The sequence below is a fragment of the Pan troglodytes genome, chromosome 4, assembly GCF_028858775.2.
Source record: "Pan troglodytes isolate AG18354 chromosome 4, NHGRI_mPanTro3-v2.0_pri, whole genome shotgun sequence".
NCBI lineage: Eukaryota > Metazoa > Chordata > Mammalia > Primates > Hominidae > Pan > Pan troglodytes.
Window position 1 is genome coordinate 20,538,807 of NC_072402.2, and position 27,498 is coordinate 20,566,304.

Sequence of the window (27,498 nt, forward strand, 5' to 3'; positions counted from 1 at the left end):
AGGATTAGTTTACATAGTAACAATTATATCTGAAAAAATATACCTTAAATTGATGATGAGACTATCACAGTTTTCTTTCCACATGAAGTAGGAGCCTAAACATAAACCTTCAGCTTCCTAAGAGTCTACTGAAGATGATTAACTATCTCAGACTTGGAATTCTGTGATCTCTCTCTTTTTCTCATTGTTATTGATGGGATTATAGCAGCTAATGTGTTTCTGGTAAGTCTCACAATCAAAATATTGGAAAAACGATAATTCTGAAAAATGCCCTTGCAAATTTCTGTATTGACCTAATAAATTCTGTAAGAAAAAAAGGAATCTATATTCATTCCCATTAAATGCTCTTTTCTGGACTTGGTGTGGGGGCTCACATCTGTAATCCCAGGGCTTTGGGAGGCTGAGGTAGGAGGATTGTTTGAGCCCAGGAGTTTGAGACCAGTCAGGGCAACATAGTGAGACCTTGTCTCTCCAAAAAAAAAAAAAAAAAAATTCTTCGCTGGGCATGGTGGTATGTGCCTGTGGTCCTAGCTACTTGGGAGGCTGACCAGGGAGGATCACTTATGGTCAGGAGTTTAAGGCTTCAGTGAGCTATGATCCTGCCACTTTACTCCAGCCTAGGTGACAAAATGAGACCTCATCTCTTAAAAAAAATTCTTCTCTCAAATTTGAGAGAAACACACATACAATTTTTAAAAGGATTTACAAGGTTGTCATCCATCTTCTTTACATATGATCACTCCCAAAAACAGTCTGTTTTAGTTGACTGAATAACATCTACCCTGGCAAATTCAGGTTGGAACATCATTTTAAAATATACGTTATTTAAACGCTCAAAATATGCATGCTTTTACATTTATTACTTTTATTAATTCCAACTGTTTCATTTTTTGGTAAAATTATAATAGCTAATGCCCCTTAATCTTTTCTTATTCATGGATTTCTTTGCAAATATGATTAAAATCACAGATTTTTCTCTATTAAACAGTAATATTAATTATATCACAAATTATATTGGTTATATGATAATAATGATAGTAAATATATTTCAAAGAAAAGTTTTGTTTGCATGTGTGTGTGTGGAGGTGAGTATTCAGGGATTTTATCTTGTGAAATCTCACCTAGCCATTTTCTGGTCTGCTTGTGAATTCATCATTGTGGAAGCACTAATATTTACAACTTTGAATTCCTAGATGACTGTAGCCCTTGACAGAGTATACATGTTTAATGTAGTCTGAGCTTAAACAAAGGCAGCCTTTTTGACTCAATTAAAGAAATAATGAATATGTGCTACATGCAAGACATTGATCCAGGCAGGTGCTTAATGAGACTTGCTAAGCTAACAAATTGGTATTTCCACCTCATAATCACTCAGACATAAAACTCTCCTACTATTGTACTTTTAAAAATAAATGCCAAAGGCTACTTTATGGAAAAAACTGTAATAAAATACTTCAGCTATGAATCTAAAAATGGTTTAGATCACATTCACCATTTTATATCCAAAAGGAGATTATTTTTCTAATGCTTTTAAAGTAATTAACATATCAATTTGACTATAACATTTACAATTTTTGTAAACCTTTGTTTTTCAATATTATACAGAAAATGTAACCCAGACAAAATGCCATCAAATCTGAAAAAACAAAGCGGGTGGGTTATTGCCAGATTATCTGTTGTTAATAGAATTTACTAAGCAGTCATTGCAGCAGACACATCACCATATCCACAGCTCTTGCTGAAGGAGTGACCTAGTTGGCCACATTATGTAGGATTTAACTCCCTTTCTAGCCTGTCGACTGGCCAGGTATGGGCACCTAACGTAAGCACTAGCACTTAACGTGGCCAGCACTTAACTTATGATGGAGTCTTGCATGAAATATAAGTTAGGCCTATCATCCCTATTTACAGAATTTAAATTTAGAAAGAAAATAATCCAGTAACTGGAGGTGTTTAAGATGCAGCTATGAGGTAGAGAAAGAGTCACAAGGGAGATGGAACTTGAGCCAAAAAGAGTCTGGCAGGTCAAAGTTGGGATTAGAAGTGATATAGCTGAGAAGACCCAGAGTCTGGGTAGCTTTTTGTATTTCTAGTAGAGACAGGGTTTCACCATGTTGGCCAGGCTGGTCTCGAGCTCCTGAGCCCAAGTGATCCGCCCGCCTTGGCCTCCCAAAGTGCTGGGGTTACAGGCATGAGCTACTGCGCCCGGTTCCAATCCAAAAAACTTAGTGAAAATGATCACCATATTGAGAGTACTAAGTGCAAATCTCAGTCAATTTTTAAGTCTCAGAATAGAAGACATGAAAAGTATAGACTTGGCTGGGCACAATGGCTCACGCCTGTAATCCCAGCAATTTGGGAGGCCGAGGCGGGCAGATCACGAGGTCAGGAGATCGAGACCATCCTGGCCAACATTGTGAAACCCCATCTCTACTAAAATACAAAAAATTAGCCGGGTGTAGTGGCGTGCGCCTGTAGTTCCAGCTACTCAGGAGGCTAAGGTAGGAGAATCGTTTGAACCTGGGAGGTGGATGTTGCAGTGAGCTGAGATCGTGCCACTGCACTCCAGCCTAGTGACAGAGCAAGAATCCATCTCAAAAAAAAAAAAAAAAAAAGTATACACTTACGTGAGACATCATATCAACAGAATGAAGGACGAAAACCATATGATCATTTCAACTGATGCTGAAAAAGCTTTTAATAAAATTCAACATCCCTTTATGATTACCCACCCCCACCACAAAAAATACTGGGTATAGAAGGAACATACCTCAACATAAAGACACATACAACAGACCCACAGCTAGTATCATGCTGAATGAGGAAAAACTGAAAGTCCTTCCTCTAAGATCTGGAACACAACAAGAATGCCCACTGTCACCACTGTTATTGAACATAGTACTGGAAGTCCTAGCTAATAAGATAAGAGAAAGAAATAAAGGGCATCTGAATTGAAAAGGAAGGAGTCAAATTATTCTTGTTTGCAGATGATGTAAACTTTCATTTGGAAAAACATAAAGACTCCACCAAAAAACTATTAGAAATGATAAGTTCAGTAAAGTTGCAGGACACAAAATCAACAAACAAAGATCAGTAGCATTTCTATATGCCAACAGCAAACAATCTGAAAAAGAAATGAAGAAAGTAATCCCATCCCATGAAGTAATCCTTCAGAAATGAAGAAAGTAACAGCTACAAAAAAATACTTAGGAATTAATTAAAGAAGTAAAAGATCTCTACAATGAGCACTATAAAACATTGATGAAAGCAATTGAGAAGACACAAAAAACTGAGAAGATATTCCATGTTCATGGATTGGAAGAATCAATATTGTTAAAATGTCCATACTACTGAAAGCAATTTACAGATTCAATGCAATCCATATCAAAATACCAATAACATTCTTCGTAGAAATAAACAATCCTAAAATGTATATGGAACCACAAAAAAGAAAAAATAAACAAACAAAAAACAACAAAAACAACCCAGCATAGTCCAAGCTATCCTGAGCAAAAAGAACAAAATTGGAGGAATCATATTATCTGCCTTCAAATTATACTACAGAGCTTTAGTAACCAAAATAGCATGGTACTGGCATAAAAACAGACACGTAAGACCAATGGAACAGATCAGAGAACCCAGAAACAACTCCATACACCTACAGTGAACTCATTTTTGACAAAGGTGCCAAGAACATACATTGGGGAAGGAACAGTCTCTTCAATAAATGGTGCTGGGAAAACTGGATATCCATACGCAGAAAAATGAAACTAGATCTCTATCTCTTACCACATTACAAATCAAATCAAAATGGATTAAAGACTTAAATCTGAGACCTCAAACTATGAAATTACTGAAAGAAAGCATTGGGGAAACTCTCTAGGACACTGGACTGGACAAATATTTCTTGAGTAATACCCCACAAACACGGACAACTAAAATAAAAATAGACAAATGGGATCACATCAAGTTAAAAAGCTTCTGCCCAACAAGGGGAACAATAAAAAAAAGTGAAGAGACAACCCACAGATGGGAGAAAACATTTGAAAACTATCCATCTGACAAGATATTTATAACCAGAATATATAAGGAGCTCAAACAACTTAACAGGAAAAAAATCTAATAATCGGATTAAATAATGGGCAAAAGATCTGAACAGACATTAAGACATACAAATGGTGAATAGATATATGAAAAGATGCTCAGCAACATTGATCATTAGAGAAATGCAAATCAAAACTATAATGAGATATCGTCTCAGCTAAAGTGGCTTTTATCCAAAAGTCAGGCAATAACAAATGCTGGCGAGGATATGGAGCAAAGGGAACCCTCATACACTGTTGGTGGGAATGTAAATTAGTACAAACACCATGAGGAACCATTTGGAGGTTCCTCAAAATACTAAAAATAGAGTTGCCATATGATCCAGCAATCTCTCTAGGTATACACCCAAAAGAAAGAAAATCTGTATATCAAAGAGATATCTGCACTTCCATGTTGCTTACAGTACTAGTTACAATAAGCCAGGATTTGGAAGCAACCAAAGTGTCCATCAACAGACAAATGGATAAAGAAAATGTGGTACATATACACAATGGAGTACTATTCAGCTATAAAAAAGAATGAGATCCAGTAATTTGCAACAACATGGATGGAACTGGAGGTCATTATGTTAAGTGAAATAAGCCAGGCACAGAAAGGCAAACTTCACATGTTCTCACTTATTTGTGGGAGCTGAAAATTAAACAATCGAAGCAGAATGATGGTTTACCAAAGGCTGGGCAGAATAGTTGGGGTGGGGGCAGTGGGAATGATTAATGGGTACAAAAAAAAATGGAAAGGATAAGATCTAATATTTGACAATAAAACAGGGTGACTATAGTCAATAATTTAATTGTACATTTTAAAATGACTAAGAATATAATTGGATTGTTTGTAACACAAAGGACAAATGCTTCAAGGGGACGGATACTCCACTAACCTTGATGTTTTCATCACACATTATATGCCTGTATCAAAATATCTCCTGTACTCCCTAAGTCTATATACTTACTATGTACATACAACAATTAAAAATACTGCTTATTTTGACTTGGCTTAGAAAAATATTAATCTACATGAGCAGACAACATACATAATTACAATGGTAAGATGAAATGATAGGGAATTTGATTTTAGATTTTCAACAAGACAGAAGCTAGGAAAAACAACACAGCAGCGTGTTTAATTTCTCTTCTGATATCATTAGAATGTAAGTTCCATGACACTGAAGAAGTTTGTGTTGTGATTGCTATTGTATTTGCATCATCTAAAAATAATGTCTGGCACATTGTAGCTGGCTCAAAAATATTAGCTTAGTGGATACTACAAATAGCTGATTTTACTTTTGTAACTGAAATAAGGGTCATCTTCTAGTCTTAGTACTTTAAGGAATTCTACTTAATATTAAATTTTTTATTATACTGATGTTAGAAATTTAGTTTTTAAAATTTTCTGTATAAAATCAATTACCTCCTAATTCTATACACTTTCTATACACCATTCTATACATTTTTTGTTAATTCTAAAAAAAATTGATGTAATAGTGTTAAGTGGATTTGATCCCTTAGAATATGAAAGAATAAACAATATTTAAAATGTAGGCAATTATTTTAAGTGTGACATTCCTAAGACCAGGCTGATGAGCATAAAATATCTAGTTTTAGACATGTTTTCTCAATCTCTATACTAAAGACATTTTGGACTTGATGATTCTTTGCTAGGGAAGGGGCTGTTTTCTGCATTATAGACTGTTTAGCAGCAACCCTGGCCTCTACCCACCAGATGCCAGCAAAATAACCCCGGTGTTATCAACCAAAAATGTCTCCAGACATTGTCAAATGTCTTCTTGGCAGCTAAGGGGTAGAGGTGGGGGTGGTGTATGGGGGGGAAGGGTGACTGCCCTCAGTGGAAAACCACTACTTTAGGAATAGATAGGCAACACAATTTTACCTGAAGGCAAATACAAATGTTTCCTTTTTTTGAGACGGAGTCTCGCTCTTTCACCCAGGCCGGACTGCAGTGGTGCAATCTCGGCTCGCTGCAAGCTCCGCCTCCCGGGTTCACGCCATTCTCCTGCCTCAGCCTCCCGAGGAGCTGGGACTACAGGGGCCCGCCACCACGCCCGGCTAATTTTTTTCATTTTTAGTAGAGACGGGGTTTCACCGTGTTAGCCAAGATGGTCTCGATCTCCTGAACTCGTGTTCTGCCCGCCTCGGCCTCCCAAAGTGCTGGGATTACAGGCGTGAGCCACCGCGCCCGGCCCAAATGTTTTCTTTCAATTGATAGGAAGACAGCAAATTTGAACTTAAACCTGTTATAACACAATACATATAATGTGAAGGGGCAGATGAGTATCAGAAATTTATAAACCACTTAACTGTACTCCATTGGAGTTATAGAATTTCAGAGTAGAAGAACTTTTAAAGCCATCTAGTGAAAGCTCATCTGACTAAACTGGGATTCTAAGCAGATAAATTACTTGCTCAAGGTCTTATCATCAGTAAATGGCATTTTTATGAGTAATACTACCAGTATCTCTTTAACAACTGTCCAGATGAAACAACTGTGCAGCCCATAGAGATCCTAGTATGGTGTGGTGTGTCATATATAATAAGGGACACTTAATTAAATTAGTGTTCCTAAACTGGTACAAGAAGGAAGCATCGCTGATGCCTAAAAAAGACAGATGGAAGTATTATAGTAATAAAGAAACCTGTAATTCTGGCTGAAAATATAAGCAGGTTCAAAAATGGCCAATTTCCGTAATAAAGAATTATAATAACTTGCATTTTGATTTTGAAAGTCAATCTATCAACAAGACTGAATGCCCCTATTTATGAAATTTCATATTGAGAGACCATGTTTTGTTCTGAGACCCATTTTTAAGTTTACACTGAAAAATAATGTGCTATATAATTCATATAACCTTCAGACATACTATTAACAGCAACCTTGACCTATTTGTCAGCCAAATGTCTGTGTGGGTACATACAGCGCTCATAAAAATACTCCTCGTGGCTTATTTCAATTTCCTAAGCTCTGGTGAGAGTGTGAGTAAATGAAAATATGCTTTAAGCAAGTATTGCACTGAAAACCATCTTTGACATCCCAAACATCAACATCTAAGTGTTTTTTTTCTCTACTAATTTTAGAATTCCACATGACAAAGAAAGAACTCCTAAATATTAATATTTAAAGAATTTTAAAAAGTTAAAAACAGGATATCCTCTATTAGTTGTAGATATATACAAAATACTAATAATGAACAAGTGATATGATCCTGTGTTACACAGAATATCAATGTTTATCAAATAATAAACTGTAGGTACTTCAAAATAACTTTTTCATTCATCAGAAATTTAATTGTGAACCTACAATGTACTGGCACTATGCTGGCAAATGGGAATAAAGCAGAGAAGAAGAGATAAGGTCTTTGCTCTGCATGGATAATTATCCTGCTGCGGAATATAAGTCAGGTCATATTTTAACCATGTCACATAGAAGAATAAAAGTTACAGGGAATATATGGCATTCAATCTTAGATTTCTTTTATTATAAACAGTTGTATCTTACTTTAGATTAAGCTTACATTCTAAAAAGGAGAAAGATTTTAAAGAGAAATTTGTGAAACTCCATAAAGTAACTAGCAATGCAAAGCACTTTAGAAAAATGATGGTTATGGCCGGGTGCAGTGGCTCACGCCTGTAATCCCAGCACTTTGGGAGGCCTAGGCGGGCAGATCATGAGGTCAGGAGTTCCAGAACAGCCTGACCAACATGGTGAAACCCCATCTCTACTGAAAATACAAAAAATTAGTTGGGCGTAGTGGCGCATGCCTATGATCCCAGCTACTCAGGAGGCTGAGGCAGGAGAATCGCTGGAACCCGGGAGGCGGAGGTTGCGGCGAGCCAAGATCACGCTATTGCACTCCAGCCTGGGTGACAGAGCGAGACTGTGTCTCAAAAAAAAAAAAAGATGGTTATATAAATGTTGGACTGCAATTCTGGTTAAGCCATTTTCATAATAATAATCTTTCCATTGAGTAAATGCTTACTCTGTGCCAGGCACTGTTAAATATTTTATATTATTCCACTTAATCCTTGTATAGTATCTTTTAACTCATATAAAACACAGTCATCCAATGAGGTAGGCATCATAATTCTTACAGATAACTTACAGAACACTGACACTTAATGCCAGGTAACTTGCCCAAGAATTCTTACAGAACACTGACACTCAATATCAAGTAACTTGCCCAAGGTTACAAGGATAGTGAGCAGGGAAGCTGGGCATCTGACTGCTCTGATAGACACAAAGCCTGTGCTCCTCCTCCTACATGTACTTCTTCTCCCTCCCTTTCTTTCTGATATTAGCAGAGAAGAGTAGGGGAACAGGATTTTGCACAGAGAAACTAGCTCATGCAATAGTCCAGAAGTAGTAAAAAGCATATTAAGGAAAGTTTTAAAAGACCAGGTGCATACTGAGGGATGGAGAGGGTGGTATGAAATGAGACTGGAGGTAGACAGGGGCTAGATCATGTAGGGTCTCATAAATCATGTTGTGGATTTGGGATTTTAACTAACCTGAAGAGAAAAACCATTGAAAGATTTTAAGCAAGTGTGTCATGTAATCAGACATACATCTAAGAAAGATCATTCTGGTTGCCTATAGAAAATGGGTCAGATAGAGTAAGAAGAGTCCAGGTAGAAGCCCATTTTAATAGTTTAGGCAAGAGATGACAGTAGCTTGGTGGAGAGAGTGAGAAGTGAGTAAGTTGGAGAAATAATTCAGAAGTAGAACTGACTACATTTGGCAATGCATTAGAAGACAGAGTAAAGAACAGGAATGTCAGGATTGCTTCTGCATTTCCTGTACTGCCATCTTTTAGATTTGGAGGACAGAAAAGGGAAGAAATTAAACAGTAACTAGGAGAGCCATTTTAATGTTCAGATTATTTTAGATTATTTTAGTATCTGTTTACCCAAAACTCACTGTATTCATCTCCTAGAACTGTCAGAATAAATTATTGCAAACTGTGTGGCTTAAAACAACAGGAACCTGTTCTCCCACAGTTCTGGAAGCTATAAGTCTAAAATCAAGGTGTCAGCAGAGACACATTCCCTCTGAAGACTCTGGCAGAATTTTTCCTTGCCTCTTCCTAACTTATGGTGACTCCTGGCAATCTTTCATTCTTTGGCTTGTAGCTGCCTCACTACTATCTCTGCCTCTGTCTTAACATTGTTTTCTTCTCTGTGTGCCTATGTCCTTGTTCCTCTTCTAATAAAGACAGCAGTCATGATTTCATCTGGAGATCCTTACTAATTACATCTGCAAATAAGGTCTATTTTCCAATAAGATCACATTCTGAAGTTCTTTCTAGGTGGTCACGAAATTTGGGGGAACATTATTCAACTCACTACATTCATCACTATTTTTGTTAACTTAATTTTTTCTTATTATTACTTATCATCATCATTAGTATCATCATCACCATCACAACAACCATTACAAATAACCCTCAATTAGCACTTGCCTAAGTAAGAAAGAGGCACTCTAATCCCTAATATGTATTTGTGTTGGGGTTCACAAGTGTTGCGGGATCCCAAGATCACACCGAAGTTCAGTTCGAGGAATTGCAGGACCCAGAATACAGCTGCACTCATGGCTATAATTTATTACATAAAAGGATACACAGCAAAATCAGCAAAGGGAAAAGGTGCTTAGGGCAAAGTCCAGAAGAAACTAGGCACAAGTGTCCGGTTGGAGTCGCAGAGGACATAATTCTTCCACCATCAAATTGCGACGACACATGTGAAGTGTTGTTTCTGCTCATTAGAGAATCAGTACCCAAGTTTTTTAGGCGGGGGTGCTGATTATATAAGCACCCTCTACTTCGCACGTACCAAAATTCCAGACTCCTGGAAGGAAAGCTGGTATTCGGCATAAACCACAATGCACAAATGCTCCAGGCACACAATAGGCCACTCTTATCAGTTAAGGAATAGTGGGAATACTCCAGAAATCCAAGTTCCTAGATGCCAGACAGGGGCCAACCTTCCAAGCAGGCCTTTCTAAGGAGAGCAGTCTCAGGCCTCCTATGTTAGCTCTTTTCTGAACTTATTGATACATTTAATCCTCACAGCAAAGAAATTAAAGTACAGTGTCAACATTTAGACAATGTGTCCAAGATCAGACTACTACAATACTAGTAGTAAACAGAAACTATAATTCAAAAGCAGGCAATCTGATTCTTGACCTCTACTCTTAACCACTATGCTTGGCTGCCTGGTTTTTGAGGACTTAGTAAAATGAAAGAAAAAAAGAAGTTACAATAGACTCAAGTTAGAGAGAACTGACCAACGAAAGCAGCAAGAAGGCTATGGTTTTAAAAACAGATTTTAAAATTAATAATACAGTAGCCATTAAAGGAAATTCAATGAAAATAAAGCATGGGCTAAACGAGTTTACAAACACTATTTATAGACTTTTAATGCTTAAGAAAAACAAAATGACTAGTATATTAGCCATTTTAATGTTTTAGGAAGATGAAAGAAAGCTAAAATTTCAGCCTAATTAACACAATGAAGGGATTAAGAGATTTACTTTCACCTTTGTGGAAAAATAAAAAAATTAAAGTCAAAAAGAGTACAGGTACACGCTATGGCAGAGGGCAGTCCATGATGATTATTTTTGTTTTATTTTTACCTAATGGAGTGATGTCCTGAAGTATAGTCCAGTTTCCCAAATTTCTGTGTTCGGTAGCCATGCCTCTCCATGACATCCATCCATGTTGTATAATTTGGATCTAGACCCTTAAAATTATTCCAAGATTCTGTTAAGTGAGTGAAGAGGCCACTCCACATTGCTGAGAAAAAAAAAAAGGAATTGGGATTAAGGTAAAGCTTAACAATTTAACTATTAGGACAATTACTCTGAGAGAGCAGTCCACTAGTGAAGAGCTTATGCTCTGCAATAAGACGTACCCAGATTAGGTGCTTTACCAAACATTTCTGATTGTTACCTCATTTTATCAGAGTGATACTCTGTGGGGAGTTACTATTTCCATTTTACAGATGAGTTGACTAACGCTTAGTGCTTAAGTTACTTAAGGTAAATACAGCTGGAATTAAATACAAAGCATGTGTGACTAGAGGCCTCTTTCAATCATAAAAACAATCCCTAAGTATTTATTGGTTAATTTTCTAAATCAGACAATTGAAGTACAGATCTCATTTCCCCAACATCCTTAAGGATCTTCCCTTATTCCCTGTCCTTTTGCTGGCTTTCCACAAAAAACGTAGTGTGTTATGCCTTATCTCTCACTTTCTACAACTATGATTGTTTATTCAATAAACACTTTTTTTCCTTTTCCCATTTCTGTGTACATAAATAGAAAGTTAGAATAAGCTTTCTGTTTTCATCTAGCAAGATGTTTTCTGAGAGGTGGGATGGGGGATTACCTGGGTTTGAATCCCAATAACACCAGTTACTGAGTGGTCTTTGACAAATTATTTGACCTTGCTTACTCTTCAAAATTTACTTCTTCCAGGAAAAACAACATCTAACATTTTGAGAAATCTAGGGTTCATTGGCCACTTTCTCATTCGTTATTTAATGTGATGCTCAGAACAACCCTGTGAGGTACACAGTATACACAGCAATTTGCAGATAAGAAGACTGAGTGACTTGCTTGAGGATTAGCATCCAGGTCATTGTCTCACCCTAGCCCACTGCTCATTCTACTTTACAGTTAACAAAACTGTTTTTTAATATGCCTGGTCCTTCATTATTGAAATATCATTTACAATATAGTTTAGTTTCTTTTTATCACTGGTAATAATATAGTTGTTAGTGTTGAAAATATAGGTGAAAGAAGTTATAACTCAAATCACAGAGAAAATCATCTCATTTACAGACAAACCAAATCACTGAGTGCCATTTATGGGTTCCAAGGCAACAAACATAAACCAGAAGACAGGGGAAAAGGAAAACAACCATCAGACAATAGATAGAATTTATAAAAATGGCAGTTTTTTCCTATTTGTTAATTATTCATGGCTTAATGTCACTGACATTCTGCCAATAAAACTATGCCTATTTGTTAAATTATTATAATAAAAGTGAACAATTTGACTTGGGATAAAAGTGAATTGAGATGGAAAGAAAGAGGTAAAGTATGTAATCTGAAATAATAAGAAAAAATTCAGGTAAATCTGAATATAAGTTGTAACTACTTTATGGTATACTCTAATGTTCATAGAAGTCCTCCCAATTACCTATACCGTTACTGAAAAATTTCCCTGGAAACAGAACTCTTCTAGGAAATATGAGTATTCCCTCATTTTCTTGGATGGTCAAAAGACTCTTAGTCCCCAGTCACAAGGAAATAAAATGGTAACACATGAACTAGACACCTTTCTAAATGATAAAAATTCCTACTCTTGAAAAATACAATTTGAACAACCCCAATAGCCAGTATATACCTTAAAATGCACATCTTTTATATTAAAACAATTTTATTGAGGCCAAATACAACTAACTATTCTACTTTTAGGTATAATCTTTTAAACTGTGAATATATTTTCAGTGTGTAGCCACTTTCTCCCATTCATATTAAGGATGTTCATACCTGCGCGTGATGGGCAACAAATTGGAGAGTTTGTGTAGGCATTCAGAAAGGAAGTCCCACGTGTCTTCATAAAGTTGATAAAAGGAAGTTTCACTACCTGACTTCCTGGATGAAATGTTAACCTTCCATCCTGGAAATAAAGAAATTTAATTAGCATTGATTACATTACCAAAGAAGAAAATTATTTTCTTTAACCATAAAATTTACAATAGCAGAAGACTTCAATATGATTTTAAGAATCCTCCAAAGATAAAAACAAAACAAGTATAGAGGGTGTTTCCAGTATCTGGTACATAAATAGCTAGAATTCAGTGCAGTGTTGCACTTGGATTCATTTGACTACAGTAAATAAAGGACTTCCTGGAACGTTCTTTTGGGGGATGATGAACTGACTAAGTATTTATTGAATACTTAACTATGTGCCAGTCACTGTGCAAAATCTGAGGATGCAGTGGTGAATAAAACAGAGTCTTAGGCCCCATGAAGCTTACAGTCTAGTGGGAGAGGCAAAAAGTATACTGGCAAATAAACTACGAATAATTACAAATTATGACGTGTGCTTTGAAAAAAATCCGAGATACAGAAGGACAAGAGAGACCTACATTAGACAGTGTGGACAGGGAAGCCTTCTCTGGGATGTATGAGACCTAAAGAATGAACAGGATCCAGCTATTCAAAGAATTTAAAGGACATACAAAGTTTGAGATATCTGTGAGATGAAAGTGGTGATATCAATTAGGCAGCTGGGGTGGGGTGTGGTGGCTCATGCCTATAATCCCAGCACTTTGGGAGGCTGAGGTGGGAGGATAGCTTGAGCTCAGGAGGTCAAGACCAGCCTGGGCAACACAGGGAGACCCTGTTTCTACAAAAAAAATTAGGCAGCTTGATAAGTGAGTCTGAAGATTAGGAGATGTTTGGGCTGGAGATATGCATTTTGGAGATGAACTGGGAATTGAAGAACTCACGTTGGTAAAGAGCAAGAACAGAAAAAAGAATGTTCCAGTCCTGGAGTTCTATCTATTATATGTTTTCAACATAATTATAAATAAATTCCAGTTTAGAACATGAGCCAACCCAAAATATAGAATATATCTAAATCCTTGAGATAGCTGAGATTCCCAAATAGAGATATAAAGTAGGCTGTTGGATACAGATAGGAATCTGGAGTTGAGAGAAGTCTATCTTGGTGAAATAAAACTTGGGAGCATTTAACATATTCATGATTTTGAAAACTGTGAGATTAAATAAAACCTTTCAGGGAGAGAGAAGAAGGAGGGGAAAGAAAAAGGGTCTAGAGGAAGCTATAAGGAGTCCCAAATAAGAGGGAAAGCAGCATGGGAAACTGAGAAAGAATGGCCAAGGGAGGAAGATGTGAGGAGACCGAGTGCCATGACAGCTGAGAGAAGACAGTGTGCCAAGAAAGAGGTAACATCTGCTGTGTTGAGAATGCACCTGAAATGAGGCCAGAAAATGCACATTGGAATTGGCAGTATGGAGACAGCTGGTGACCCTGACAGGAGCACTTTCAATGGGTGGTAAAGATGAACAGCTAAACTGGAAAGGGGAAGGAATGGGAGGCAGGAAAGTGAGGCAGGCAGCAGGGGGAAAAAAGAAAAGCTCTTCTGAGAAGTAATTTTGCAAAGCAAAACAGAAAAACGGGATGGACGTTAGAGAATGGTGTGTTAGCTGGAAGAAAATGTGGGATTAAAGTCAGTTCTTTTTTTAAGATGGGGAAAATTATGCATGTCTTATGTCAAAATAAATAACCACTTCTAGCAGGAGTAATCATTGAATGCTAAGGAAATAACTACTGATTTCCTCAATGATGAGCTAGAAAGGCAAAGACAAAAGTGCATAGTGGCCAGGCACAGTGGCTCATGCCTGTAATCCCAGCTCTTTGGGAGGCTGAGGCAGGCAGATCACCTGAGGTCAGGAGTTCAAAGCCAGTCAGGCCAACATGGTGAAACCTTGTCTCTACTAAAAATACAAAAATTAGCTAGGCGTGGTGGCAGGTGCCTGTGATCCCAGCTACTCGGGAGGCTGAGGCAAGAGAATCACTTGAATCTGGGAAGCAGAGGTTGCAGTGAGCTGAGATGGCACCACTGCACTCCAGCATGAGTGACAGAGCAAGACTCCATCTCAAAAAAAAAAAAAAAAAAAAAGTGCATAGCCCTCCCTCATGAGAATTTCTTTAAGCCCTTAAATTCAAATTCTCAGAAATTTATCCTCACAAATTCCAAATGTATATATGTCTTATGGTTACAATCTTTTGAACACGGGGAGATAACAATTTGTGGCCACTGCCTAGAATCTAGACAACCCAGGCTTACCTGGTTGGGGGATGGAGCAGAAGGTCACAAGGTAGAACTGTCTTAAAGGTGCTATATAATTCACATATTGGGATTTGGACTCCAAGTCCTGCAGGCTAGGTTCAAACTGGTGTAACTACCACTGCAAATGACTACTGCAGCATATCAATAACTAATGTGTCAGATTAAAATCGATGTTAGTGATTTCTTGACTCATCTCTATGACTAGTACAGGGACATTATCTGTATCAAAAGCAGGCTGGAAAGCAGGACTCTTTGAAATATAGTGGCAGAGATAACCAGAAAGGGAGGGGGCGACTGCCCTCATGTGGGAAAGTTCCCAACGATTCCATCAGTGAAAGGTGATCTATGTTAAGATTGCTGTCTGAGATATATATAAGGCAGTGAGTGGTATGCAAATATTCAGTGAATGAAATGAAATGAATCTCTAATCCAGAGATTTGTTCAATTTAAAAAAGAAGACAAATTTATGCTCAAAATTCAACAGTGTATTTTTGCAAAGCTTAATAAACTGGATTAAGCATATCAATCACAAAATTTGGTTCCTAGGAAGTATTTAAATTATGATATACATATTCTCAATGTCAGAAATATCAATAATACTCTAAACGAAGACCAAAATGTTATTAGAGAAAATATTTAAAAATTTTCTAGAAGTTTTGGTTTTTGACTTCATGTAGTTTTTACACACTAACAAATCATTTAAAAACTAGGCTACTACTAGTACTGCTGATAATGGTATCAATGGGAGACGGTCTATAGAATATTTCATTCTGAACTGAAAGGCATCTTAACACAGCTGGCTGATGAAAAAGAGAGAAAGTAAGTTTTCCATAGTATGTTAATGTGGTTTACAATGGATAGCCAGTTATAAGTGAAAACACAGTTCTGTCAAATTTAGTTGGGAGAGAAAATCTTGAAAAATGGCTTTTGGTATAACTTCTATAACTTACTAATAGCCCATTTCAATTTTCTCAAGGCCATTCCTATGGTTCAAACAAATTAAGCACTCTAAAATTGGGCATTTAAGAAATAAAAATGACCCATTAATTGGCTTTCTGCAAAAGTTACAGAAATGGTACCAACTGCCTTTAGTTGCTGCATTCTGCTCTTGTTAATTAATTCTCATGGGTCCACACATTTTTCCCCCTTGGGGTGGGTAAGTCTTTTTGTAGATACAATTTTGTGATTTTGATTGCTCCTTCTGAACCATTGCTTGTACTCGGTTCCTTATCATTATGGGCCATGCAGAATCAGAGAAGTTTAGATTTGAATTAATCATCCTAATAAAAGAATGTAACAGCAACTTTAATTTGCCATGTCAGCATGGCAAGACTGCTTATAGTGTTCTTCCCAGATCTGTCCATCAGACTGAATGAGATTCTCACTAGACTCTCTAGTAAACACTCCTGTACCTACTCTCCCCTGCCACTCCTGAAACCTCAGCAAAACTAAAACTGATACAGGTGCAGTGGCAGGGAGTAGAGGTAGGAGTAGGAGTGGGGATGCAGAAGATGCCTCTGTCCTTTAAGACCCAGGCAGAGATGCTTCTTTTCTATTATTTATTTAATTTTTAAATTTTTATTTATTTTTTTTGAGACAGAGACTCACCCTGTCACCAAGGCTGGAGTCCAGTGGCACAATCTCGGTTCACTGCAACCTCTGTATTCTAGGTTTAAGCGATTCTCCTGACTCAGCCTCCCGAGTAGCTGGGCAGGTGCCCACCACCATGCCTGGCTAATTTTTGTATTCTTAGTAGAGATGGGGTTTCACCATGTTGGCCAGGCTGGTCTTGAACTTCTGACCTCAGGTGATCTGCTCGCCGTGGCTTCCCAAAGTGCTGGTATTACAGGTGTGAGCCACTGTGCCTAGCCTGTTTTCTATTCTTTTAAAAATGGGTTTATTAAGATATAATTAACACACTAAACAACTCATCCATTTAAAGTGTACAATTCAATGGTTTTTAGTGTATTCAGAAAGCTGTGCAACCATTACCATAGTCGATTTTAGAATGTTTTCATCATCCCCAAAAGACATTCTGCACTCTTTAGCCATTACTCTCTATTTTCCTGAAGCCTAGGCAACCACTAACCTACTTTCCGGCTCTACATGTTTGCTTTTTCTGGACATTTCATATGAATGGAATCATACAATATGTGGTCCTTTGTGACTAGCTTCTTTCATTTAGCATAATCTTTTTAAGTTTCATCTACATTGTAGCATATACCATATTTTTTATTGTTGAATAATATTACCAAATTTTATTTATCCATTTATCAATTGATGGGCATTTGGGTTGTTTATACTGTTTGGCCATTATGTATAATGAACATTATAATGCTATGAACATTCATGTAGAAGTTTTTGTGTAGACTTATATTTTCATTTCCCTTGAATATACACCTAGGAGTAAAACTGCTGGATTATACAGCAACTCTATGGTTAACCATTCGAGAAACTGCCAAACTGATTTCCAATGGGTGTGTGATCCCACCAGCAGGGTATGGGTTGCAATTCCTCCACATTGTTGCCAACTCTAGTTATTGTCTTTTTCATTATAACCATCCCAGTGGGTATAACTGGTGTCTCACTGTGGTTTTGATTTACATTTCCCGAATGATTAATGATGTTGAGCATCTTTTCATGTATTTATTGGTCATCTGCATATCTTCTATGAAGAAATGTCTATTAAGATCTTTTGGCCGGGCATGGTGGCTCATGCCAGTAATCTCAGCACTTTGGGAGGCCTAGGCGGGTATATCCCAAGGTCAGGAGATCGAGACCATCCTGGCTAATACGGTGAAACCCCATCTCTACTAAAATTATAAATAAAAAAATTACCTGGGTGTGGTGGCGGGCACCTGTAGTCCCAGCTACTCGGGAGACTGAGGCAGGAGAATGGCTTGAACCTGGGAGGCAGAAGTTGCAGTAAGCCGAGACTGCGCCACTGCACTCCGGCCTGGGTGACAGAGCGAGACTCCATTAAAAAAAAAAAAGAAAAAAAAAAGATCTTTTGCCCATCTTTTAATTGCCTAATCCACAATCACAAAGACTTACACCTATGTTTTATTGTAAGAGTTTTTTAGTTTTACATTTGATTAATCAATCAATTTACTTAAAGTTTTTGTGTGTGTGTGTGTATGGTGCAAGGCAGGGTCCAACTTCATTCATATTTTTTTTTTTCCAGCACCATTTGTTTAAAAGATCATTCTTTCCCTATTAAATGGTCTTGGCACCCTTGTTAAAAAATCAATTTACTATAAATATGAGAGTTTATTTCTGGACTTTAGATTCTATTCCATTGATCTGTATGTCACCTATCCTTAAGCCAATAACATACTACATTGATTGGTGTAGTTAAGATGTAAGCTTTAAAATTGGGAGGTGTATGTCTTTCAACTTTGTTCTTTTTATTTCAAGATTTACTTTTGGCTATTCTGGGTCCCTTGAATTACCATATGAATTTTAGGATGGGTTTTTCCATCTCTGCAGAAAAAAAAAAGGTTCTAGGGATTTTGACAGGCATTGAATTGAATCTGTAGATCATTTTGGTGAGTACTGCTATATTAACAATATTAAATCTTCTGATCCATGAAAAGGGGATGTCTGTTCATTTATTTAAATGTTCTTTTATTTCTTTCAACAATGTTTTGTAGTTTTCGGAGTATAAGAACTATATTTCCTTGATTAGATTTATTTTAAGTATTTCATCCATTCTGATGTTACTTTAAATGGAACTGTTTTCTTAATTTGACTATAAGTGTGTTAATCAATTAAGTATATAAACTACAATTTATTTTTGTACACTGATCTGGTATACAGCCTTACTAATTTATTAGTTCAATAGTTTTGTAGTGGAGCCGTAGAATCCTACATACAAGATTACTGCAAGTACAGATACTTTTACTTCTTCCTTTCCAATGTGAATGCCTTTATTTAATCTTTTTTCTAATTCTGTGGCTAGAACCCCCCGTACAATGCTGTATAGCAGTGGTGAGAACACACATCCTTGTCTTCTTCCTGATCTTAGTCAGAACACTGATTTTTTTTTTCTTTTAACCATTCAGTGTAAAGTTCTGGCTTTTTTTGTAGATGCCTTTTAGTTCCCTTCTATTTCTAGCCAGTTGAATGCATAAGGATTGTCAAATCTTCTCAAATGCTTTTTCTGCATCTATTGAGATGATCTCATGGGTTTTGTCCTTTATTCAGTCAACATGATGTATTACATTAATTGATTTTCAGATATTAAACTCACTGTACATTTTGGGGACAAATTCCACTTGGTAACGGTGAATAATCCTTCTTACATACTAATGAATTTGGTTTCCTAGTACATTTGTCCCTTGGTATCTGCAGGGGATTGTTTCCAGGACCTCCCAAGGATACCAAATCTTTGCGGGCTCAAGTCCCACAGTCAGCCCTGTGGAACCCATGGACAGAAAAAGTCAAGTTCTGTGAGTTCCACATCCCATAAATACCATATATTTTTATCTGAGGTTGATGGAATCTGCAGATTCAGAACCTGTGAATATGGAGGGCCAAATCCATTTTGTTGAGGATCTTTGCTCTTATATTCCTAAGGGATACTGGTCTGTGGGTTTTTTTCCTTGTGATGTATGCGTGGCTTTGGAATCAGGCACGGACTGTTTTTTTGTTTTTGTTTTTTGAGATGGAGTCTTGCTCTTTTGTCCATGCTGGAGTGCAATGGCACGTCTCGGCTCACTGCAACCTCTGCCTCCTGGGTTCAAGCAATTCTCCCTGCCTCAGCCTCCCGAGTAGCTGGGATTACAGGTGCCTGCCACCACACCTGGCTAATTTTTGTATTTTTAGTAGAGACAGGGTTTCGCCATGTTGGCCAGGCTGGTCTCGAACTCCTGATCTCAGGTGATCCACCCACCTCGGTCTCCCAAAGTGCTGGGATTACAGGTGTGAGCCACCGCGCCTGGCCAAACTGGTCTTATAGTTTGGAAGTGTTCTCTCCTAATTTTTGGAAGAGTAGATGAAGAATTAGTATTAATTATTCTTTAAGTATTTGGTAGAATTTATCAGTGAAACCGTTTGGGTCTGTGCTTTTCTTTGTTGGTAGTTTTAAAGTTACCAGTTTACTCTCTTTACTTCTTATAGGTCTATTCAGATTGCCTATTTCTTCTTGAGTCAGTTTCAGTAGTTTCTGCCTTCCTAGCAATTTGTCCATTTCATTTATCTAATTTGATGACATACAGTTGTTGTATGTAAGTATTCCCTTGTAATTCTTTTATTTCTTAAGATAATGTAACCATTCTCTTTCATGATTTTAGTCATCTAGCTCTTTTGTCTTTTTTCTTGTTCAGTATAGCTAAGGTTTGTCAATTTTGCTGATTTTGTCTAAGAACCAATTTTTGGTCTCATTGATTTTCTCTACTATTTTTCCATCCTCTGTTTCTTTAATTTCTGCCCTAATCCTTATTATTTCCTCCATTCTGCTTGCTTTGCAGAAGCTTGTTTGGTCTTCTCAGCTTGTCTCTCCTGGTATGGAACCTCTGTCCTACTAGAGAGCTAGGGCCAGGGCAATTAGGGCCCTAGGATTCTCAACTTTCCGCACTTGGCATAAAGCCTCTGTCCTGTAAGTGGGGGCTGACTGAAGTAAGGGAGCCCTCAACTTCTCAGCTGCATTCATTAGGAATTTAACCTCTCCAACTTGGATTAGGAGAAGATGAGAAATCTCACAGCCTGTCCCTTTTGGTGAGATACCATAACCGGTGATTGGGAGCTGCGGGGGAGTAGTCCTATCTTCTTGGCCACACCCACCTGAGTGAAACCTCTGTCAAAACTATAGTTCACTGCCACAGACCCTTCTTGCTATTCTTACCAAGTTTTCATAGATTTTCTTGAATAAATGTTTCTTCATTTGGTGTATGACCTTAGGACAGTTTCCAGACACTTTAAGTGTTTCAAATATTTAATAGTTTTAATGTATAGTTTAAAAAAGAGTTTTCATTTGGTTTGCTTGTTTTCTTGGGAGTTGATCTACAAAGCTCTTGCGTTGTTATCCTGAAAGTAAAACCAATTTGCTATTTTCTTCCTACAATTATTATCCAGCTTAACTGCTCTATCTTAGCCTGCAGAGTTTTAGAAATGATAAATCACAGTGTCAAGAATCTAACAGCATACCAAACTGGTATAATCATAGAGAGAGGAATTATTTTAAGTTTAAAGACCAACATTTTTACTATACAGTTGAATATACCTAAAACAAAAACTTCAAAGAAACTGTAAGCTGCACTCAGGACTAGCATTATTTCTAGTAATATTACAGTCTTATTTTCAAACACATTGATATATACATATTATATGTTTGGATAAAGCAAATAAGTAATTGCATTAATGCATTTAGACCAAAATATTTGGCATAAAACAAAAAAGATATAAGTATAAAAATCAAAGAATAAACTTGTAATTTTAAATTTGAATGGAAAGTATCAGTATGATCTCACAATTTATTTTTCTCATTCTAAAATATATATACTTTCTAGATTTGTCCACTGGAAAGGTCTAGATGCAATGAACACCCTAACACTCAGACTGTGGTCTCTAAATACAAGATGGGACAGGAAATATGTATTGTGGACATGGAACTCTGTTAAAGCAAGCTGTCAAATACTAATGGGGATGGGTCAAAAGGACTCAGAACCACCTGAAGGGGCTTCCACTGGCCAAAGATAGGACAGTTTGAATATTAACAAGTATGTGAATGCAAATTTTTTTTTTATTTTTTAAAAATTTTTTTATTTTTATTTTTATTTTTTTTCGAGACGGACTCTCGCTCTGTCGCCCAGGCTGGAGTGCAGTGGTGCGATCTCAGGTCACTGCAAGCTCCGCCTCCCAGGTTCACGCCATTCTCCTGCTTCAGCCTCCCGAGTAGCTGGGACTACAGGCGCCCGAAACCACGCCCGGCTAATTTTTTTGTATTTTTAGTAGAGACGGGGTTTCACCGTGTTAGCCAGGATGGTCTTGATCTCTTGACCTCGTGATCCGCCCACCTCGGCCTCCCAAAGTGTTGGGATTACAGGCGTGAGCCACCGCGCCCGGCCGTGAATGCAAAAAATTTAAGCACAAATATAGAAAAATCTATGCATTCATACTACACTAAAAAAAAATAACAAACCTATATATCTCAGTCATCTTTGGAAGTTTCTGGGATGTTGTGATCCACATTCGGATTCCCTTTTAGGAATGAACAATTGCCTCTGCTGAAGACAGCTACTTTGCCCAACATCATGCCCCATTCTAGGAGCAGCCCACAACCAGTGGCCATCCAACATGCAGGTGGAAAGGTCTGTTCTCCTCACTCCTACTGGAAAGCAGCTCTGAAGCACCATACTAGTTTGAGAACTGTCATTCATAAGATGGCAACAAAATTCAGCTTCTCCTCTGCACAATCCTGCTTCCTTCATTTGCCTTTGATTACAAGAGCACTCTGTAATAAAATGCCATCTAGTCAATTTCCAGTACTGCCCATTCTCTAAGTTTAAATCACAAAGATAACTTTAAGTAATATTTTCAAAAAATCCCATGGGCACATCCAGACTACGTAATTTTAATCATCAGGAATCTACGAGAAAGGAAATACAACATATGATTACAAACACTCTTTAGTGCCAGATATGCTTAACACCAACATCTGTGTGACCACAGTAACACCGAGTGATAATAAACTAATATTACAATTAATAACCAAACAATTGTCTAAGCAGCACTTTTTAAAATATGGATCATCCTAAAAGCATCGCGTAAGGTTGACAGTAGCACCTTTGGCTTGGGAAAGTTTCAAAAACTGTTTAAGTTTGGGATTCAGCCACATTACCAACACACACACATACACACAATTTCTCTGGAATACGGGGGAGTGAATCAAGTTATACCAATGATTCCATTTGAATCAGCACTAACAGGATTATCACAGACCTGGGTAATAAAAATAAACTTTCTTCACTTCTCACCCAAACATGAATTCCTGCAAACTTGAGGTGAACTGGAAAATGACTTTTGGAAAGCTAACACGCTTTTATGGAGATGCAGAATGTTATTTTACCACACAATTAAACCAAACGGGGGTATGGACTGAAAGTTCATTAGTCGTGGTAAAATAATTTAGCGAATCGAGGTCAGTATTAAAAAAAAAATCTGCAAAGATGTTTTCAGTGTTTCACGATTGTTTTACATGTTTGCATAGGTATGTGGTGTACGTGTGAGTACACGGGGCCTCACATAAAATGTATTTCTTTCTTTGCATCGGGGTAAAAGGTGTTTGAAAATGTCTCAGGTTCTGCTCCCCAAAGCCTGCAGCACAGGCGGCGGCGGTGAGGTCGCCGATCCCTAGCGGGGCGCCCCTCCCCTGCCTCGCGGTACTTACGAAGGAGTCGCTCACGACCAGCACCACATTGGGCGCTTTGGCTGCTCCCCGCCTCTGCTCCCCTGCTCCGGGGGCCAGTACCGCCAGCGCTAAGGATGCGACCACCGACACCCACAGCAGTAGCATCGCCGGTAGCGGTTCTGAGAGCCTGCCGCCGGGCCAGCCGCCTCCCTCTGGCGTTCTCTCCCTAGCAGAGCAGGGCAGGGACAGCGAACAACTCCCAAAGCTTGCAGTTTGGTTGCTTGATAGTAACGCCGAGCTTCACCCGCAGAACTACAACTCCTATCAGGCGGAGAGCGCGCACATGCGCAACAGAGAAATCCCCGCTTTTACCCACGTTAAGACCTTTTAATCAAATACCGAGCAAATCAGAACCCAGCCACTTCCAGTCACGTGAATGAGTCCTGGGCAAGGCGCATGCGCTCTCATTGCAGCCTCGGCGTTTGTAGAAGAGGAGCATCTGCCCCAGGTGGGTTCGGATTTCTGTCGGTTTTGCACAAGGGATCCTAAAGGCGATTGAAATGGTACTTAGAGAAAGAAAGGATCGGGGCCGGGGCTGTTCATTTTGGGCCGCGCAAGCGTGGCTGAGTGTTCGGCGAGAGCGTGAACTGGGCGGCGATGAGGTGGCGGCGCGGCTGTCACTTAAGTTGAATAGGGCGGTGCCTTGTGGGGCCTCTGGGTGGACCGCCTCAGGTGCGCCGTGAATGCCTTAGACCCCCCCGAATACCTTCCCAGGGAAATCTCTAGCCTGTCTCATCTTATTGCTTCTCTTACCCCGTGCAGTCAGGATTTACTGTGCTCCCATGGGGCGAGGAGCGGGGCCTAGTAAGAAGTTTCAGGCTGTAGGCAGGGGAAAGCATAGCTGTTCCTTGCCTTCAGAGAGCAAAGGAGATAAGCGAAACTGGAGGGGGAAATGGGCTGTGTGACATGTTCAGTTAGTTGACGTAGGTTCAGAATATCATTGTTTTGCTGCAGAATAAAAACCGGTCTCTTTTGACTGTTGAAGTCCTTTGGAGAGTTCTGGAAGAAGCAGATTTCTGTCCCAAAGTCAAATTCCAATTTCTGTATCTAGTTTCGGGTATATAATTTGCACATCACACTAGTAGTTTTAATATTCTGACAGTTAAAAGAGGAGTTATACTACTTAAGTCAACTGAATACTAATGTCTGGCAGTTTTTTTTTGTCTAAGATAATTGTAGTAAGGAACAGATTTGTTTATTTAATACTCACATGGCACTTAGGTGCTGAGCGTTATACTAAGCATTTACTGAGCATCTGCTGCATGCCACGTACTTTTATATGGAATATTTTCTATAATCCTCACTTTCACCATATTGCAGATAGGAAAACAGGCTTAGAGAGGTTAAATGACTGGCCTGAGTTTACACAGGGAGCCAGTCAGAGCACGACTGAAAATTGAAGAGTCTGTGCCGTAACTCACTAAATGCTCTGTCTGCAGTTAGTTTATCTGTTAGTGTAGCAGAATTGTTACTCAAGCAGCATGATAAAGATCCGCGGGAGCATGCAAAAACGTAAACAGTGTTGGGCGCGGTGGCTCACGCCTGTAATCCCAGCACTTTGGGAGGCCGAGACGGGCGGATCACCGAAGGTCAGGAGTTCGAGACCAGCCTGGCCAGCATGGTGAAACCCCGTCTCTACGAAAAATACACAAAATACTGGGCGTGGTGGCGGGCGCCTGTAATCCCAGCTACTAGGGAGGCTGAGGCAGGAGAATCACTTGAACCCAGGAGGTGGAGGTTGCAGTGAGCTGAGATCGCACGTTTGCACTCCGCCTGGGCAACAAGAGCAAAATTCCATCTCAAAAAAAAAAAAACAAAAAAAAAACCCTAAACAATAGTCTCAGTTTACATGAGTTTAGATTTCAGGGAAGCAAAACCAAGCATACATGAAATAATAATACAGCACGGAAGGTAATACAAGTGGGCTCTCTCATAAAAACAAATTTGTTTTGAGTTAATTTGGAATGTAGAACGTATTTTCTACCATAGTGACAATATTGACTGACATTTAAATTCATAAAAGTTATATGTAATTTTGTGTCTGATTCCATAAACTGTGCTTGCTCTCTACAGCCTTGTTTCCACAGGACATGTACTCTGATGACAGGCTTACAAGAATACATCTTTTCTTTCTCCCCTTGGCAGTGTCAATAGGAGCAGGTGCTGCAGTGATTTGGAGCAAGACAGATATTTTAGAGCCTTAGAGACGTTGTGCTGGAAGAATCTAAGAGGCTTCTAGTCCTACTTCCCATCTGACATTCAGTTTATCCTAAAACATTCCTGCTGAGTGGATTGTCCAGCCTGTGCTTTTTCATCTCCAGTGATGGGAAACACTTCCATTGAGTACTTCATTCCACATTTATATAGGTCTCATTAAAAGTTCCTATTTTAAGTTGAAGTTAATCTTCCTCTATTTTTAACCATTCATTAGTGCATTTTTCTTCACTTTTACATGGATAATCTCTCCTTTCAACAGTCCTTCCCCCAACTCCCTCGCCACCATTTATTTATTTTTCCTAGTCCCCAGTTTCTTCAGCTAGTTCTCATAATTTCAGGTTTCCTCATTGTTTTGATTACTCTTTTGTGAACGTACAACATTTTTGCTAATCAGTAATTCTATGCTATCAGAAAAGGTACTCAAGAGAATGTAACCATTTGCCTCACTGCCTACTTCCCTCCCGCCATTTTTCACTCCTGCATGCTCTCCTCTAGAATACTGAGTTCCGAAAGCCCTCTTTGGAAAGTGTGGTTCACAGATGCTTCTGTGGCTTGTTTTTCCCCAGGCGTGTGCTCAAAGTGTGGCTCAATAAACGTCTACTGATTGAGACACTTCCCTCAGTCACTCATTTTTTTGTTAACACTGGTAAGCCTTGGAAGCTGGAAGATCATTAGCTATTTATTGAATATGTATTATCCAGTAAGTGTTGGGTATATAAGAAGCTCTGAAAATATAAGACTTACGTCTAAGAATTTATTGAATTGGGAGACATAATTGAATTATGTCTATATAGGGTAATAAAAATAATATTTGTTAAGTTGCAGTTGAGTAGCTCAGTTTGGAGGTTTGGAGGAGGGAATGATCCCTGTTGTAGGCTGTACTCTAGTATTCATGTAGTGTAGTAACTAATATGAAGAGGATACTCATGTTTGGTGATAGCTGTCTTGAGGAATACAGATGCTTCTTATGGTGGGTTACACCATGATAAACCCATTTTAACTTGAAAATATTGTACGTCAGAATGCATGTAATATGCTGATAAGCCCATCGTAAAGTCAAAAAATTGTAAGTTCAACCATTTGTAAGTCAGGGGCCGTTTGTGTAGGTAAGAAGTTTACTTCTTGAGAGAGCAAGGAAGAAGGAGGTTGCAGGACGGTTGGGGATTTGAATGTGTAGGGAAAATTTTTAACACTGAGTTATCACACTAGTTGTTTTAGGAATGGCAAGTAGCAAAGTTGATTGAGAGAATAACAGTAGATAGGACATTATTAGTATAGATTATGTCCAAGTACTCCATCTATGTGTGTATCAGGTAAGTGATGTAATTCTTACTTTACCAGTGAGGAAATGGGCTTTGAGTAATGAAGTCATGTACCCAAGGCCTAATGGCTTTGATCCTAGATCCATTTGATTTCCTAAGCTCACTCTCAACTAGGGTAAGCCTTGGTGGTGGATATGACAGAGTAAAGGGGCTGACAGGATCTAGGGTACTTTGTAAGAACAGAGTTGAAGTGACTGAGTGATAAAACTAGATTGGGTGAGGAGGGCAGCCAAGTGTTAGCAGGGCTAAAGAAGCCAGTGAAATAGTCAAGTTTGTACTTTTTTTTCTTTTTTAACTATTATCTTACTTTCCTGAACATTGTTTGGATTACCATACTTTCTTTTCTTACCAGTAAGACTTTCTACTGTTGGACTGACACTTCTATTTAGGTAGATCACTAATGAGTGTTTTGGTTAGGGAAACTTTTCATTCCTTGTTCATCCCTACCTGCCTCACCTAAACATTGTTTACTTCCTAGTTCTGAAGTAGCATGTTTTTTTTCACTTTATTCAATTTTTCAAAACCACCTCCATTCTCTGCAGGGAC

At 38.4% G+C, this 27,498-nt stretch overlaps 2 protein-coding genes across 4 annotated transcripts in view; one reads left to right on the forward strand and one right to left on the reverse strand.

The window, feature by feature from the left end:
- ARSK (arylsulfatase family member K) overlaps positions 1-23,705 on the reverse strand; it is a 50,000-nt gene extending 26,295 nt beyond the window's left edge. Inside the window, exons 1-4 of one of the 2 annotated variants that reach the window (XM_016952996.3) lie at positions 23,393-23,642; positions 22,145-22,456; positions 12,671-12,800; positions 10,747-10,906 (exon numbers count right to left, since the gene is read on the reverse strand). In XM_016952996.3, coding sequence (XP_016808485.2) covers positions 10,747-10,906; positions 12,671-12,740 — 230 coding nt within the window. In that variant the 5' untranslated portion in view covers positions 12,741-12,800; positions 22,145-22,456; positions 23,393-23,642. Of the gene's footprint in view, positions 1-10,746; positions 10,907-12,670; positions 12,801-22,144; positions 22,457-23,392 lie in introns of both variants that reach the window. The other variant, XM_517649.7, reaches the window with a different exon arrangement.
- A 68-nt stretch (positions 23,706-23,773) lies between these two features.
- SKIC3 (SKI3 subunit of superkiller complex) overlaps positions 23,774-27,498 on the forward strand; it is a 97,612-nt gene continuing 93,887 nt past the window's right edge. Inside the window, exon 1 of one of the 2 annotated variants that reach the window (XM_016952993.3) lies at positions 23,774-23,861. The gene's annotated coding sequence lies outside the window, so the exon portion shown is untranslated. The remainder of the gene's footprint in view (positions 23,862-27,498) is intronic. The other variant, XM_063811106.1, reaches the window with a different exon arrangement.